The sequence below is a fragment of the Sodiomyces alkalinus genome, assembly GCF_003711515.1.
Source record: "Sodiomyces alkalinus F11 unplaced genomic scaffold SODALscaffold_1, whole genome shotgun sequence".
Taxonomy (NCBI): Eukaryota; Fungi; Ascomycota; class Sordariomycetes; order Glomerellales; family Plectosphaerellaceae; genus Sodiomyces; species Sodiomyces alkalinus.
Window position 1 is genome coordinate 2,678,223 of NW_021167079.1, and position 13,710 is coordinate 2,691,932.

General features: G+C 54.8%; 4 protein-coding genes across 4 annotated transcripts; 2 read left to right on the forward strand and 2 right to left on the reverse strand.

Annotated features, from left to right (window-relative positions):
• Positions 1-676: 676 nt before the first annotated feature.
• On the reverse strand, positions 677-2,227 carry SODALDRAFT_326681 (TauD-domain-containing protein). Its single transcript, XM_028610228.1, has 3 exons — positions 1,959-2,227; positions 1,110-1,842; positions 677-1,009 (listed from the first exon to the last, which is right to left on the reverse strand). Exons 1-3 carry the CDS (start codon positions 2,115-2,117, stop codon positions 762-764), a joined length of 1,140 nt encoding a protein of 379 aa, XP_028470327.1. The 5' UTR covers positions 2,118-2,227; the 3' UTR covers positions 677-761.
• A 4,117-nt stretch (positions 2,228-6,344) lies between these two features.
• SODALDRAFT_319181 (hypothetical protein) lies at positions 6,345-7,151 on the forward strand (the record flags this gene model as incomplete). The annotated part of the gene is made up of 4 exons (XM_028609435.1): positions 6,345-6,468; positions 6,578-6,629; positions 6,751-6,934; positions 7,002-7,151. The coding sequence occupies 4 exons, from the start codon at positions 6,345-6,347 to the stop codon at positions 7,149-7,151; spliced, it is 510 nt and encodes a 169-aa protein (XP_028470328.1).
• Positions 7,152-8,403: 1,252 nt separating this feature from the next.
• Positions 8,404-10,573, forward strand: SODALDRAFT_287849 (homogentisate 1,2-dioxygenase). Its single transcript, XM_028608582.1, has 2 exons — positions 8,404-8,775; positions 8,868-10,573. Exons 1-2 carry the CDS (start codon positions 8,708-8,710, stop codon positions 10,228-10,230), a joined length of 1,431 nt encoding a protein of 476 aa, XP_028470329.1. The 5' UTR covers positions 8,404-8,707; the 3' UTR covers positions 10,231-10,573.
• A 238-nt stretch (positions 10,574-10,811) lies between these two features.
• SODALDRAFT_326686 (hypothetical protein) lies at positions 10,812-13,409 on the reverse strand. The gene has a single exon (XM_028610229.1). It carries the CDS (start codon positions 13,181-13,183, stop codon positions 10,922-10,924), a length of 2,262 nt encoding a protein of 753 aa, XP_028470330.1. The 5' UTR covers positions 13,184-13,409; the 3' UTR covers positions 10,812-10,921.
• Positions 13,410-13,710: the final 301 nt, after the last annotated feature.

Here is a 13,710-nt window from a genome sequence, read left to right on the forward strand (position 1 = left end):
CAAACCTTTCAGACGCAGTACCTTCTACGGGCATCACACTGAGCCACGTTGACGGATTGGGATACAAGTCCTTGATCAATTTTGGAGAATTTGCCTCAGTGAACCCCTCCTTCTGCCGTGCCCATTGGATTGTTTGAGTCGCTTATCGATGGTGTCATGATCCAGGGGGTATTGCGCTTCGCAGATTGACCTGACAAGAAAGCCAAATACGGCGGCGATATATATCTGCTTGGTTAACTTCTCTGTGTAAAGTTCCATTGAGGTGGTTGTGTGTGGATGGCGTGACAGTGGGCGTGATATTGCGACATGGCCCCCCGGGGGGGTTCTCGGCAAGCGCCAATGGATGAGTCCGGAGCACATCCAGGACACGGCTTCCCTAACCGAGCCTGTACGGGATGCCGGAGTAGTGGATTACATCAGCTTCCCCGGTCGAATAGCGTTGCTAAAGTTGAATCTCTCACCCCGCCGACTTCGGGCTGGTGGCGGCATTTGACTAGGGAAGACTCTGGAGCCGCTACGGTAAGAATGCTAAGAGTTTGGGACCTATTGTCTCTACTCACTCTGGATGGTGAATCAAGTTGAGAATCAAAGCAATATTTTGGGCTCTCGCCACTCGAGATGATTCCAGTTGTCGAATATCAGTTGTATGCTTGTCTCTTCCGTGGACGGTGGGCCTGGTGACTATGAAATGTAGAAATTGAGCTCTTAATATCTTTCTGGACTATATACGCTTAATACGAGACTACATGTACACAAAGCTTTTACGCTTCGTAAGGCGTCTGGAACGGACGCTCCGCCTGAGGTGTGATGCGTGCAAGATGACGCCTGTCACCGGTATGCCAGTCCACCAACGCAGAATGCTGCGTGACGCGGTTATCCCAAACTACAACGGTACCCTCCTCCCACTTGACGCGGGCCTGGAAGTCGGCTCCCCACGCAATGTGCTCATAGAGGAATTTCAAGATGGCATCGGACTCCTCCGTCTTGAGGCCGACGATCTGCCGAGTGACTATTTTCAGGGCCTGGTTAGTTCTCCGTTTCTGTCTCCCAAACTTATGTCTCATGTCCGGGGAGAACGTGAACTTGGGACTCGGGAGTTCTGTGCTTACATTGGGGGTTGACGAAGAGAGCCTTCTCGCCCGTGACGGGGTGCGTCCTGACGACGGGGTGTACGTTCTGGACGGGCTCACGCCGCTTAATGCTTCCCTTGCTCACCGACGCCTCGACCTGTTCGATGCCGGAGTGGACAGCATACAGGCCGTGCAGCCTCTCCTTGAGCAGAGGGCTGAGGCGATTGTAAGCCTCAACAGCGTTGGCGAACAGGGTATCACCGCCGGTGGATGGCTTGTCGAGGATGTAGAGGAAGGTGGTGCCGGGGGGTTGGACCTCGTACGAGACGTCGGAGTGCCATGCCACCGAGCTGGTCCTGGTCTCGAAGAACTTCTGCGCCGAGGTGTCGCCGGCGGCCCGGTGGACGAGGTGGATTTCCGGGAAGCCTTCGGGGGAGCCCGAGGTCGGGTGGATGTGGTGGCGGCCGAAGTAGCTGCCGTACTCGAGGGCCTTGTCGATGGGCAGGTCGGCAAAGTCCTGGTTGCGGAAGACGACGACCTTGCGCTCGGCGACGAAGCGTGCCAGCTCGTCTTTGCCCGCGTTGCTGAGGCTGCTGAGCTGGATGCCGCGGACCTCGGTGCCAGTGGTTGGCGTCAGATGGTTGACTTGGGCGCCCTCGGGCAGGAGGTTGGGGAAGCTAGGGTTGGCATCCTTGCCGTGGTCGTAGTGCTCGAACGGCTCGAGAGGAGGGTATTTCTGCTCGGGGTTCCATGTTGGGAGGTAGTCGGGGTACTATTCAGGCCATGGCCCGTGTTAGCGTACACTCTACCCATATGCCACGTTGATGATCTCCAGGGCCATTGCTGTTCTCGAGTGCAATACGTCGACAGCAACAAATATTTGCCTACCTTGGCTTTCTCTACACCTTCCTTGCCCTGTGTCTCGATCTCCTTCTCATATGAGATGGCGGCCAGCTCCTTGTACTGGCCGGGGCTGGACTCAAGACGCAGCTGGGCAACCCCGGCCACTGGCGCCACCGTGACGGTCTCTGTCGCTGAAGGGGCCATTGTTGGACCTTAAGATTGTGGATTCGTCGACAAAGCGATGGAGTAGTTGGCTGGAATGCAAACCTCGGAGACTGGAGTTGACGACTAGCTGAATTTGAATTCGATGCGTTCTCTACTCTTGTACTTGTAACTAGAGCCAGACCGTATCCTTCGCTCCCTCAACGTCCAAGCTCGAATCTTTATACTTTGTCGGACATGGCCGATAATCGGAAACCGGAGCTGCCATGGGCTCACAAAAGGCGGGGCAAACAATAGCATATTGCACACAAGCTTCAGATGACGACCGTTCTTCGATTCCATTCAGTGGTCCCGTGCACGTGGAGAGCCGATGATGAACGACGTGACGACGAACTCCCCAGGGACAACATCTGGACGAGTCACAAAGCCTCATCCAAATGAGGGGTGGATGGCGCGAAATGGCGTGATGGCTAGATAGACGATCATACTCGACGACGGTGCTCGACCCCGGAGATAAGCTTGGTGTTGTTATGGGAAGTTGATAGCACGCAATTCCTCTAGTTCCCACTTCTCACGCGACTTTTCTCGAGATCTTTCTCTCATTATTCAGCGTCTGAACAAATACCGACGTAGTCTTGGACTACATCAGTTTCTGTTATCTTGGCAAATCGACGAATGTTATCGCTTCAATCAAGCTGTTAATGTCGTAGACTCGTAGATACTTGGTTGTGGGAATGTGAGAAAGGGGGACCACAACTATGGCGAGGACACAAAAAGGGGCGTTGTGGGGCCAGGGGACAAGGATTCGGTGATGTGATGATCAAGCGCCATCTCGAGTGTTGCGAGTACAATGAAGCGAAATGATTTAGGTCGACAAAACCTCTTTCTTAGTCGGCGTGGTTCATTGAACACAACACTCTTCTATTATACCGACTCCGGCCCTGGATCCGGGGTACGATGGTCGGATGGACCGGCACGTTGTCGGACGGTAGACATGTTAGACAACCGAGTCAGAACTCTCCTCCTCCGGCTTCAATGCCCCACTCTTCCGGAGGTAACGGAGACGGGACGCCGAATACCTATTGCCTAATCCGACCCATAAGATTAGCAGTGCCCGGCCCGTGTGGCACTTCGTGTTCATGGAAGAGTTGGGCCCAAAGCACCCAGCTTGCAATTATACCAAAATAGTTCCGAAATGCAGCACGAATCATGACACCCTCATGGTAGCTATTACCTAGCTACTGTATGGTTCACATTCCATGTTCACTAACAACGTCACTGATGGAGATGCTTCATTGTTGCATTGGTGCCTCGTCGATAGCTCAACTTGTCATCTCAGGGGCTGGCTCGTGCGCAAATGCGACGCACGCTGCGTGGGCCAGCCCAGGAGGAGGGGGAATCCAGGTTCCTGGGCTTGAAGACTATTGAAGCAGCGAATATTTGAAGAGGAAGAAACGGATATATGGGGGCGCTTAAAGGTCGATGAACGAGCCATCTCAGGAAAGGAATGGGGATTCGGTGTAGCATTTCTCGGTTTCCAGGCCTGGGGAGTGTTATAACAAGACTCTAGAGTGGCCGGGGTAGGTCTGTAGAACTTTCGCTCTACGTGTCGTGGTCCTTTCATATCAGTGACCCGAGAATGAACTTAAGGAAGGTCAGACTATGACAATAAGTGGGGATACGCTGATGCCCAAGGTACACCCCCTCGAAATACAGTGCTCAAGGAGCACCATGACATATTGTGCTACGGCTGGGTTGGATATCCCGACTCCCGGTAAGAAGTTAGGGTATCGTTTCAAGAAGGGGTAATGACTAACTCTGAGTACTCGGGAATATACAGAATATAGAAAGATGCTGAGTGGTTGATTAAGGCCCTCTACATTCTACTGAGTAAGCGCCGCGGCTGGCAAAGAATGTAAATGGATGTCTTCAGCTTCCTTGCTATGGACTGTGAGCAAGAAACCCCGGCCCCCAGACACTGGACAGCCTGAAGACATGGATATTTGCAGTTGCCTGCACATGGCACAGGAGGGAAGTCCTCTACTTCGTATATATCCGTAAGAGTTCAAGTCCCTGTATACAATACCATAATATTAACAGATGAAATCAATGTGGCATGGGCCCTGAATGTGGCTTCGGCTAGCACATATCGGAGCGGCCCGGCGCACATCACTTGTCATACCTTCATTGGACGCGTGATGGGTTGGAGGTGGTCTGGTAGCTCTCGACTGTCGTGCATAGTTAACAGACTGAGATTGTGTGAGTTGGCAGTATGCAAGACGCGGACTTGACACCTAGCTAAGCCCAACTGAGCATTACCCATCGGAGGCATGGGAGCTGGAATATTGTAGTAAGTTATAACTTAGTAAGTTCCCCGGACAGAATTGAAGACGGGTCAAGTTGATCGTGTGAAAGTTCGAATAGATTGTTGACAAAACAACAAGTGACACTTGCGGGGTGGTGTCTTGGACCTTATTTTGGGACGAAGGTTGATGCATTCGGACGTGGGTGAGGGAGACGAGGTGACTCGGGAGTCTCTGTACTCTGCACCTAGTGGACGGGGGCAGTCGTAGGTGGGTCCGTCATGCTTGCCTAAGTGGGTCAGGTCAGCATTCCCCGGATTTTACCCCAGAATTTACACGGGTCAGCAAGTGGGATTGTGAGCACGGTGAGCACGGTGACTACGGTGAGGAGACAGGAAACCCGGCGCTATACCTTCTTAGGCAGTGAGGGACCCACGTGACGTAAGTACCTACCAAAGCTCCCCAACCCCGCTCGTACATTGGTTGATGCAGCTGCGTTGCCTGATTCCGTGAGTGGGTTATGCAATCACGCGATGTTCTGGTGATGACCGGTCGACTGATGCACAATGATTGGCGGGGCTTCCAGTAGGTGTACCCCGCCCACTGAAACCATCATCATCATTGGACCGGGCTGCGAGTGGCATGAGTTGGGACGCGACGTGACTGGACGGATGGACCGGGGTAGCTTTGGAGGTTCACTGGGAGCTTGGGAAGAGCAAGTGCACGGATACAGTGTTTCTTTCTGTATGGGTACATGCGATGTGGGTACCTTTCATCGTTCATTGATCGTTCCAGACCGAGACGGGCGGGGGATCTCCGGAACCAACGAACAGCTGACCTCGACTGACGACATACGATTGAGGTATCATTCAGCCACCTTGTCTGAACGCAGTAACCTTGTCTTATGTTACGCGAATCTCCCTTCTTACCGTACACGTACTAGAACCTGTGCACGCAGGTACTGAAGATAAATTGCACTGTACCTAAGGACTAAGGTATGCTGCCTTAGCCCGTTGATGTATGTATCTCCCCAATCCAACCTGTTGGTCGGCTGACCTGTAATTGAGGTACCGGAAATGAGATCAGCACTGATCTGGATCCTGCCCCTCTTGCTTCCACCACACATTGCACCCTTCGGACTTTCTTAGTTTCCGGTATCTACCTTCTAGGTAAATTACGAACGTTCCAACTTCCCGCAGCAGCTGAACTCTGGATTAAGGGTAGCAATGGGGTGATTAGGCGTCACGTCTAGGATAATGATGCATGCAGAACCAAAGCTATCCCAGGCTTGGATTGGCCGGATTGTCTGCCGAGAAACCATGCGAATGACATGGAAACGTGAGGCCCGCGGAGGACGGATGCCACCGGTACTCCACAACGGTGCCTGTGTTCCTGAATCCCTGGGGAGGGCAGGGTAGATCAATGGTAAATATGAGCAGGGATATATGAAGTACGGATCATTCGTACATCTCTGTGGTTTGGGTGTTTTGGGGAAAGGGGGGGGGGGAGAAGCGCGGGCGCCGAGTGATGTGCACTGGTTACGTACCCTCTCTCTCCTCGTCCTTGTTCCCGCCTTCCGCATCATCCAAACTGTACTTCCCCTCTCTCTTCCTCATCATCGTTTACTCTGTATACCTTACCTTACGCTTCCATCTCGTACCCTCAAGGTACCGTTGCCTACCCCTCTTCTTGTTTTACCTACTAATACTGGTAGCTACCCCTCTTCTTCTTCTACCCAACTCTCCTTCTTTCTCTTCCTCTTTTCATCCTCATCTTGCCTGATTCCATTCACCGACTTGAGAACACTTGACGCAACTACGGATCTTTGACTGAGGTATTGTTATTCGCACTCGTAAGCGGGACCCATTGCACGTTTCATCGAGCTAACGGGAGGCTCTTTCCATTGTTTAGATCTCTTCGTGACCGTTCCCACATCAATAAACTTCAAACCAGTCTAGCCTCCATCATGTCAGAACCACTCACCAAGGTCGACTCCGCCGTCCAGGGCTTGTCTTCATCGCCGCCCAAGGAGAAGGGCCATAGAAGGGCCAGCTCCAGCGCTGCTGGCGTGATGAACATCAATGATCTTGGTAAGTTCCCTTACTTCAGGTTCGATTCCCGACCCTGCTTATTTCACACGTTCTGCTTCGAATCTCTCGGAACCAGAAGCATGGAACTAATTCGCTTGCCCCTTTCCAGAGGCCCAGGGCATTGAACTAAAGCTTGAACCGGACACACAGAAGACCGGATGGTAAGTCGTTTTGTGCCCTTTGCCGTTCTCTCGAGTATGATCGGAGGGGTGAACCGTCAATTTGTCTGCGAAGGCGCTGCGTCTGCTTTATCTAAGCTAACCAGCTTCGCTCCTCACATAGGAAGATCAACACATCCCCGAGCTCAATAGAGGAGCCAGCAATGCTCAAAAAACTGCTGACCACACCCCCCGTCAAGAAGATTGACTTGCGATTCCCGCTAGGAATGGAGGTGACCGCAAGGAACCTCAAGGGGGTAACAATCAAGGATGCCATGGATGCCATCTACAAGGCATACAAGAAGAAGGTACGTCGCTGATTATTTACCGACATGTTTTACTTCCTCAGATGGGATTTGACTGGTCTTGCAATAGGCCGACGATGAACTAGACCAGCCATACTTGTTGGGCTTTGAGTGGGACAAGGAGGATTCGTGGACGCGACTTATTGTGCACCTCGCCAAGAACCCAACCACCTCGTCTTCTGGTGGCGGCGGCAAGAAGAAGAAGAAGAACCAGGAGTAAAGAGGCGAAGAAGGCCTGCCCACCGGCCACACACTTCGGTCATCTTATCCAATACTCCCTCTACACCCCTCCCTCACCATATCTATGTACCTATCTGGTATTGGTATCAGGTTTCTTCCGGTGTCTCAGCTTTCTTCGGCGTCTGCGAGGCGAACTTGGGTGCACATGGTAAAGAACGGGATATTGCGATAATTTATCGTCGGATGGGGCTGGAACCTTTTGCGTTCTGCTTTAGAAACACCGCCGGCATGCCGCTGCGAACCTTTTCTGTCCGGTACCAATCTCGGACCGCGTGTATCACGAGTATACTTCTGGGGCAGACAATTGTCACCTTCACTGAAACCGCAGGACGCTAGCAGTATGGTCTTGCTATGAGCCCTGGTATGACAAACAACGAATATTAAATCGTCATTTAATCGGACTATCAAGTGTTTGCATTGGTTTCTGCGTCATATCCTCGGTGTCCAGCTCCTTTATGCACATCGCGGAGGCCTCAGAGGATGCGTTGTTGGGTTTTAATGCTCCCTAATGAGCATGATGCCCCGGAGAGATGGGAAAAGAAGGGAGAAGCATCTTAAACATGTCTAACCTACATGAAGGAACCACCGCAAGGAGATTCGGTTCGCTAACTTGCCAGAAAATTTGAGCGGGTTGCTCAAGAATCAACAGCTGGGGGTTAGGAATAGTCCTCGCGACCCGGCGTTGGGGATCCGTAAGCGCCCAATTCCCGCGGTCGCTGAAATATAGTGGCGGTTCGGCAGCGTCCCAGCCGTTGGCTCAGTAGCGTTCGCTCGTATGACCAGGCGGATATCTCGAAACAACCTTAGAGAGCATGCCGAGTCTGGAAGAGTGTCGCTGGATTCGTGTGTAGTTGGCATCGCCCCTTTCAGCCTTCAGTTTTGCGTCTCGACTCTCCGGCTCCGGAATGCTTCGTCTCGTCATTGCCTTCGGAATCTGATGTGTATTCGCGTTGTCGCGGCGAATTTGATTATGCTGGCGTATCCAAATCCTTGACAGGCGAATATATCACCATTGGAAATTTGGAATAGGAGAGGAGCAGAAGAGCTGCATAATGGACGTCGGATCACTGAAGTTGACGTCGTCAATTTGTGAGGTCCGCCTTATAGTGGGTCTGATTTGGGCGTCCAGTCACGTGGTACTGCTGAGTAAATCGATGTCAAAACGGAATGAATTGTCCCCGGCTACTATCGGCAGGGAAGTCCCTCTTCCTGTCACGGTCACGAGTGCGGAAGCGGAGGAGTCGGTCGGCTTAAGCTGGATGTTCACGGAGAACTGACGTCTTTCCCCCCTCCCCAGAGTTTGGTGGCTGTTCCACAGCTACCGAGAATCCGAGATACCGTTACCTGCTTCTGTTTTTAAGAACACTTTGTCAGAACACGTCCAACAATGGAATCTCCCGTCTCAGTCACAACTTTCTTCGCCATCGGGATCAAGCGATTCGATCCTTGACAAGAGAATTGCCTACGTACAGTCAGTCCTTCACATCAGCTCGTCATCCATTAAGCCTGTCAGCCCCCGTTGGCCACGTTGTCACCATGCCTGTCACCACGTTTGACTTCCCTGAGAAATACAGGTATCAGACCGGCTTCGACTCCCATCTTGAGTTCGTCTCTCCGTTACCGCCCCTCCTCTCCCACCCTACACCACGTGGGCTTTACCAGGCACGTCGGAGCTAATTGATGACTGCTTCTCTAGGTCCGAAGCCGTCCCCGACTCGCTCCCCATCGGCCAAAATTCTCCCCAGAAACCGCCTCATGGTCTTTACGCGGAGAAGCTTTCCGGAACCTCCTTCACGGCGCCTCGGCACGACAACAGGCAAGCCTGGCTCTACCGCATCCTCCCCTCCTGCGCGCATGCTCCGTTCGGCCCGGCCATCACCTCGATAGCAGAAAAGCAGGAGAACGGGGGGGGTGGGGAGAATGGCGTGCAATCCTCGCCCAAGTTGCACTACATCCCCAACCAGTTGAGGTGGGATCCTTTCGACCATGACCAGTCCAAGACACTAGATTTCGTCTCGGGACAACGCCTGGTTGCCGGCGCCGGCGACCCGACCCTGAAGCAGGGTATCGGAATCTACGTCTACGCCGCCGGCAAGGATATGGAGGACCGTTCGGCGTTCTACTCAGCCGACGGTGATCTTCTCATTGTGCCTCAGGAGGGAACTCTCGATATCCGCACCGAGTTCGGCTATCTGCTCGTTCGGCCCATGGAAATCTGCGTCATCCCTCGGGGCGTGAAGTATCACGTATCTCTTCCCTCCGGCTCAGCTCGCGGATACGCTCTCGAGCTGTACCAGGGCCACTTCAAGTTGCCGGAACTCGGGCCCATCGGCACCAACGGTCTTGCCAACGAACGCGACTTCCAGGCCCCCGTCGCCGCCTTCGACGAGGACTTTGGCGCCACCGCACAGGAGGGGCCCCACAGCTACACCATCACCGTCAAGTTCGACAACACCTACTTCCAGGCCCACCAGTCACACACCCCCTTTGACGTCGTCGCCTGGCACGGGAACTACTACCCGGTAAAGTACGACCTCGGCCGCTTCAACACCGTCGGTACCATCTCGTACGACCACCCGGACCCATCCATCTTCACCGTGCTCACCGCGCCGTCCGGCGTCCCCGGGGCCGCCATCGCCGACTTTGTCATCTTCCCGCCCCGCTGGCTCGTGGCCGAGGACACCTTCCGGCCGCCGTACTTCCACCGCAACACGATGAGCGAGTTCATGGGCCTCATCACCGGCGACTACGACGCCAAGCGCGCCGGCCGGGGCGGTTTCGTACCCGGCGGTGCCAGCTTGCACAACACCATGAGCGGACACGGGCCCGATGCCGCCAGCAGCGAGGGGGCCCGGAACGCCGAGCTGCGGCCCGCCAAGGTGGGGACCGGCAGCTGCGCTTTCATGTTCGAGAGCTGCGCCATGGTCGGCGTCACGGACTGGGGTTTGCGGACTTGCAGCAAGGTTCAGGAACGGTATGCCGAGGAGAGCTGGGGCGGTGTGCCTGTGCACTGGAAGCGGCCTGACGGAGTGTCAAAGGGTGCTCACCTGCTAAAGTAGGTTATGTAATGTGTTGTGTTTAGGACGCCGTTGTCCCAGAGACTGGGCTTACCTGAGTGGGAGGTTATTTGGGTAGGGGGTCTGTGTTTCCAATGCAACTTAGAGTGAATTGCAGCCCAGCTTCGCCGCAAGAGACTTGTCGGGATGCCTGCCCATCTTTCTAGAAAGTGAAAGACTTAGAAGACCCCGTCGCCGACGATTTCCTGGTGCGGCTGGCCTGGAAAGCCTCGTCGGGCCAGGCTGTGCCGGGCGTCACCAACGTGAACACAGCCGGCGGAGCCGAGGGAACTCCGTCCACAAACATCCTAGGACGTATGTTCTTTATCTACGTGCTGACACAGTCCTTTCATTATATGGCGACCTCCGGACTCGAATTTGGCTATATGGCGACCGGCGAGACCCTCTTATTTCTACGCGTGGCTCGAGACGACCCGACCACGCTCCTGTACTATACTGAAGTCTTTCCCCAGTACTGCCGCCCAGATAGGGCCAACGCCGATACGGACATCCCAGCTAACGGCGCCGCCGTCGACGTTGTAAATAGCAAATAGTAAATAGTAATAATTAACTATTTTCATAAATCCCTCAATTCTATTACTGCCCTATCTATGGTATGTAAATTGATGCGCTGTATTGCTTTAGCTATAGTAAAACGCTCTATATTATAGTATACCTCGTGAAGCCAGAGTCGTCATGCCGCCGTCCGCGCCCGCTTGTCTACACGATTATCTTCACCAACCCCTCCTCTACTGCCGTGGTGGAGCGCGTTCAGGCCTCTCTTTACCTGCAGCGGCGAACGTTGCGGCGACGAGGGCGACGACGCTGCTGCTGCCGCTGCCATCGGCACAATTCGCAAACCGGCATCGTCAAAATCAAACTGCATTACCCGACTCACCTCCTCGTTCCACGCCAGATTGGCGTCGTGGATGTCATCATTCTCCAGCCCGGCCTCCCACAGCTCCGTCCACGTCCTCTTGGCCTCCGCGTCCAGATCCACGCCCGCGGGACGTAGGTCTCGCGAGCTCAAATCGGGTCCCGCGTACGACATGAGCAGCATGTGCGACACCCACTGGCAGTTGCGCAGCGGGATCGACCGCGCCAGGTCGACGGTGCCTAGGCAGACGGGGATGATGCGGCCCTGGAAGGCATCCAGGGCCTTGTAGATGGCAGCCTCGTGCTGCAGCACGCGGTGATGCATGGCCTGGACGGCCTTGGCCACGAACGTGTAACCTAGCACCGTGAGGGTGATTTTGAAGAGAGCGCCATAGCGGCCGAAGTACCCGTCAAACAGGAGGCTCTGGCAGTCTCTCTCTATGTGGTCAGCTAGTTGGGCCACAAGGCGCGCCTGGAACTGGGCCACTGTGACTGGATGCACGTCCTTGCCGCCTGTTCGATGGAGCTCTACGTTGGGACACTTGGGATCCAGCCTCTGGCCACGGCAGAGACCACGGAGACACCCCTGCGTGCAGTACGGCAGCGTCGGAGGCGCTACTATAAAAGGCCCCGTGAGACGCGCCTGTTGGGCTCCGCTAGGTCCTGTCACTTCGCCGCCCGTTCCCGTCGATGACGATCCATCCGCGTGTGGGCGTTTCCGGGGGCTTTGGGCGCCAGCAGCACCGCCACCAGTGGCGCTGCTGCTTCCGTCGGCATTACCTCCAGCGTTTCCTCCGGCATTGCTTCCGTCGTTGCCTCTGTCATGTGGCAGCAGCGGGAGCGGTATGTCCGCCAGAGCAGGCACAGTGGCCTTGGACTTGGGCCACCGTCTCAGATCGCCATCCCTGGCGCCAATCCAACTTGCCGAGCGGCGAGTAGAATCGATAGACAGCATGGACAACGTGGCTAGATGGGCGGCGGCCGTCTCGCGGGGCGCCCGTGAGGCAACCACTCCTCCAGGACCCCGGTTCGCGGGGAAGACAGACATGAAATAGTAGAGCGTGTTCGGGTCGTCCTCCATCACACGGAGGAACACCAGGCCTTCCCCGGAAGCCACATACCCAAACTCGAGGCCAGAGGAAATCATATAGTGGAAGGCCTGGCAGAGCGCCTTGGCCACATGTACCTCACCCGGCAGTCCAGTCGAGTCAGATACGGCGATGTCTTGGCGAGCCGTCCGCAGAAAAAAGTCATCGCCGGGCGCAGACAAGACTCGGTTTAGCTTCCCCCCGTTAAGGGCGTGAGCCGGCTTGATCTCGGCCACTAGAACAGGCTCCTCCTTGGGTCCCGGCCTGTCGGCGCAAGGATAGGCGATCAGCCATCGGTCCGGAACGCCCATGTCCTTAACGGGCGACCGTTTCTTCCGAGGCGGCTCTGTCGACGACGACGCCCTTTCTCCTGTGGACTGCTCGAGCGATGGGTCATTTTTGCCCTCGAGTGCTATGCCGTACACGTTGCCGTGGAACTTAACCGCCCTGAACTTGCTGTGGTCTGCCACGCCGAGGTACTCCGACACCACCGTCGCCGCCGGCTTCTCGATGGCCGCGCGGACAAAGGGCCGCAGCGCCAGCTCGCTCGAGACCTTGGGGCTAAGGTCGTTGCCCAGAAACTCGACAGATATCAACGACGGGAAGCACGCACGGCCGGCAAGCACTGCAGAAAATGCGTCGAACGTGGCGTTGTGGATAGCCGCAAAGTCCGTCCACGGCTGGAAGTGCTGTGGATAGAACTTGCCCTCGACTTTCGTTGCCGAGGGTTTGGATGTCTTGACCGGGTTGGGCTCAATAGAGAACCTGGCGAATACGTGCCGCTCGACATTGAGGATGTAGTCAGACAATTGAGTCGACGCTTCACGCTGCTGCAAGTGTTCCTTTGCGCGTCTCTCCTGCTCCTTTTCGCGTCTCTCCTGCTCTTCTCGCGCTTCTGCTGCCTCTTTGTCACGTATCAGCTGCTTCTCTCGTTCTTGGAATTGCTTCTCACGCTCTTGAAGCGCCTTGATCTGACGTTCGAGGTCCTCCATGCTAACGTTGGTTGTAGGAACCGTGAATTAAGGCGGGAGTTAGCTAGCTCCCCGATAAACCCGTTGCTTTTCCTTAGGCAGCCATCCGGATACAGGTAATTCCGAACCGTGACCCCATAGCAACCCACAGTCTCGACCCACGCGGTACCCTGAGGCCGTAGTGTAGAGCCCGTATTTGGTGATGTCCTTACGAGCCCACCAAAATACAGCACGCTATCGTCACGGCCCTGAAATTCCTGAGGGGAAGTTCAGAGGCCTATACCTACCCCTAAGGCTTATGCCTACCCCCGAGGCTCGTGCTAATACAACACACCCCCCTAGTTAGAGCGGATCCACTTTTCCGGGCCGACTAGTGTAATAGAGCAGGGCCGTAATGGCATAAAACTGGATCGTCTAGATAATGTAAATTGTGATGGATGATGGGTGAAAATCTAGATACAGGAAGATCGGATGAAACGCTCCTTATATAATCCGGTCGGTTACGTGCACCTATTGTCGAATAGACCACAGTCTTTTCGGTTATGTAA

Excerpts from the sequence above, each read along its gene's own strand:
- SODALDRAFT_326686 (XM_028610229.1), bottom strand. The coding sequence starts at position 13,183 with ATGGAGGACCTCGAACGTCAGATCAAGGCGCTTCAAGAGCGTGAGAAG.
- SODALDRAFT_287849 (XM_028608582.1), top strand. The coding sequence starts at position 8,708 with ATGCCTGTCACCACGTTTGACTTCCCTGAGAAATACAGGTATCAGACC. Across the intron at positions 8,776-8,867 it reads GGCTTCGACTCCCATCTTGA|GTCCGAAGCCGTCCCCGACT; the intron begins GTTCGTCTCTCC and ends CTGCTTCTCTAG.
- SODALDRAFT_326681 (XM_028610228.1), bottom strand. The coding sequence starts at position 2,117 with ATGGCCCCTTCAGCGACAGAGACCGTCACGGTGGCGCCAGTGGCCGGG. Across the intron at positions 1,843-1,958 it reads AAGGTGTAGAGAAAGCCAAG|TACCCCGACTACCTCCCAAC; the intron begins GTAGGCAAATAT and ends TGGCCTGAATAG. Across the intron at positions 1,010-1,109 it reads TCTCTTCGTCAACCCCCAAT|TCACTCGGCAGATCGTCGGC; the intron begins GTAAGCACAGAA and ends CCCTGAAAATAG.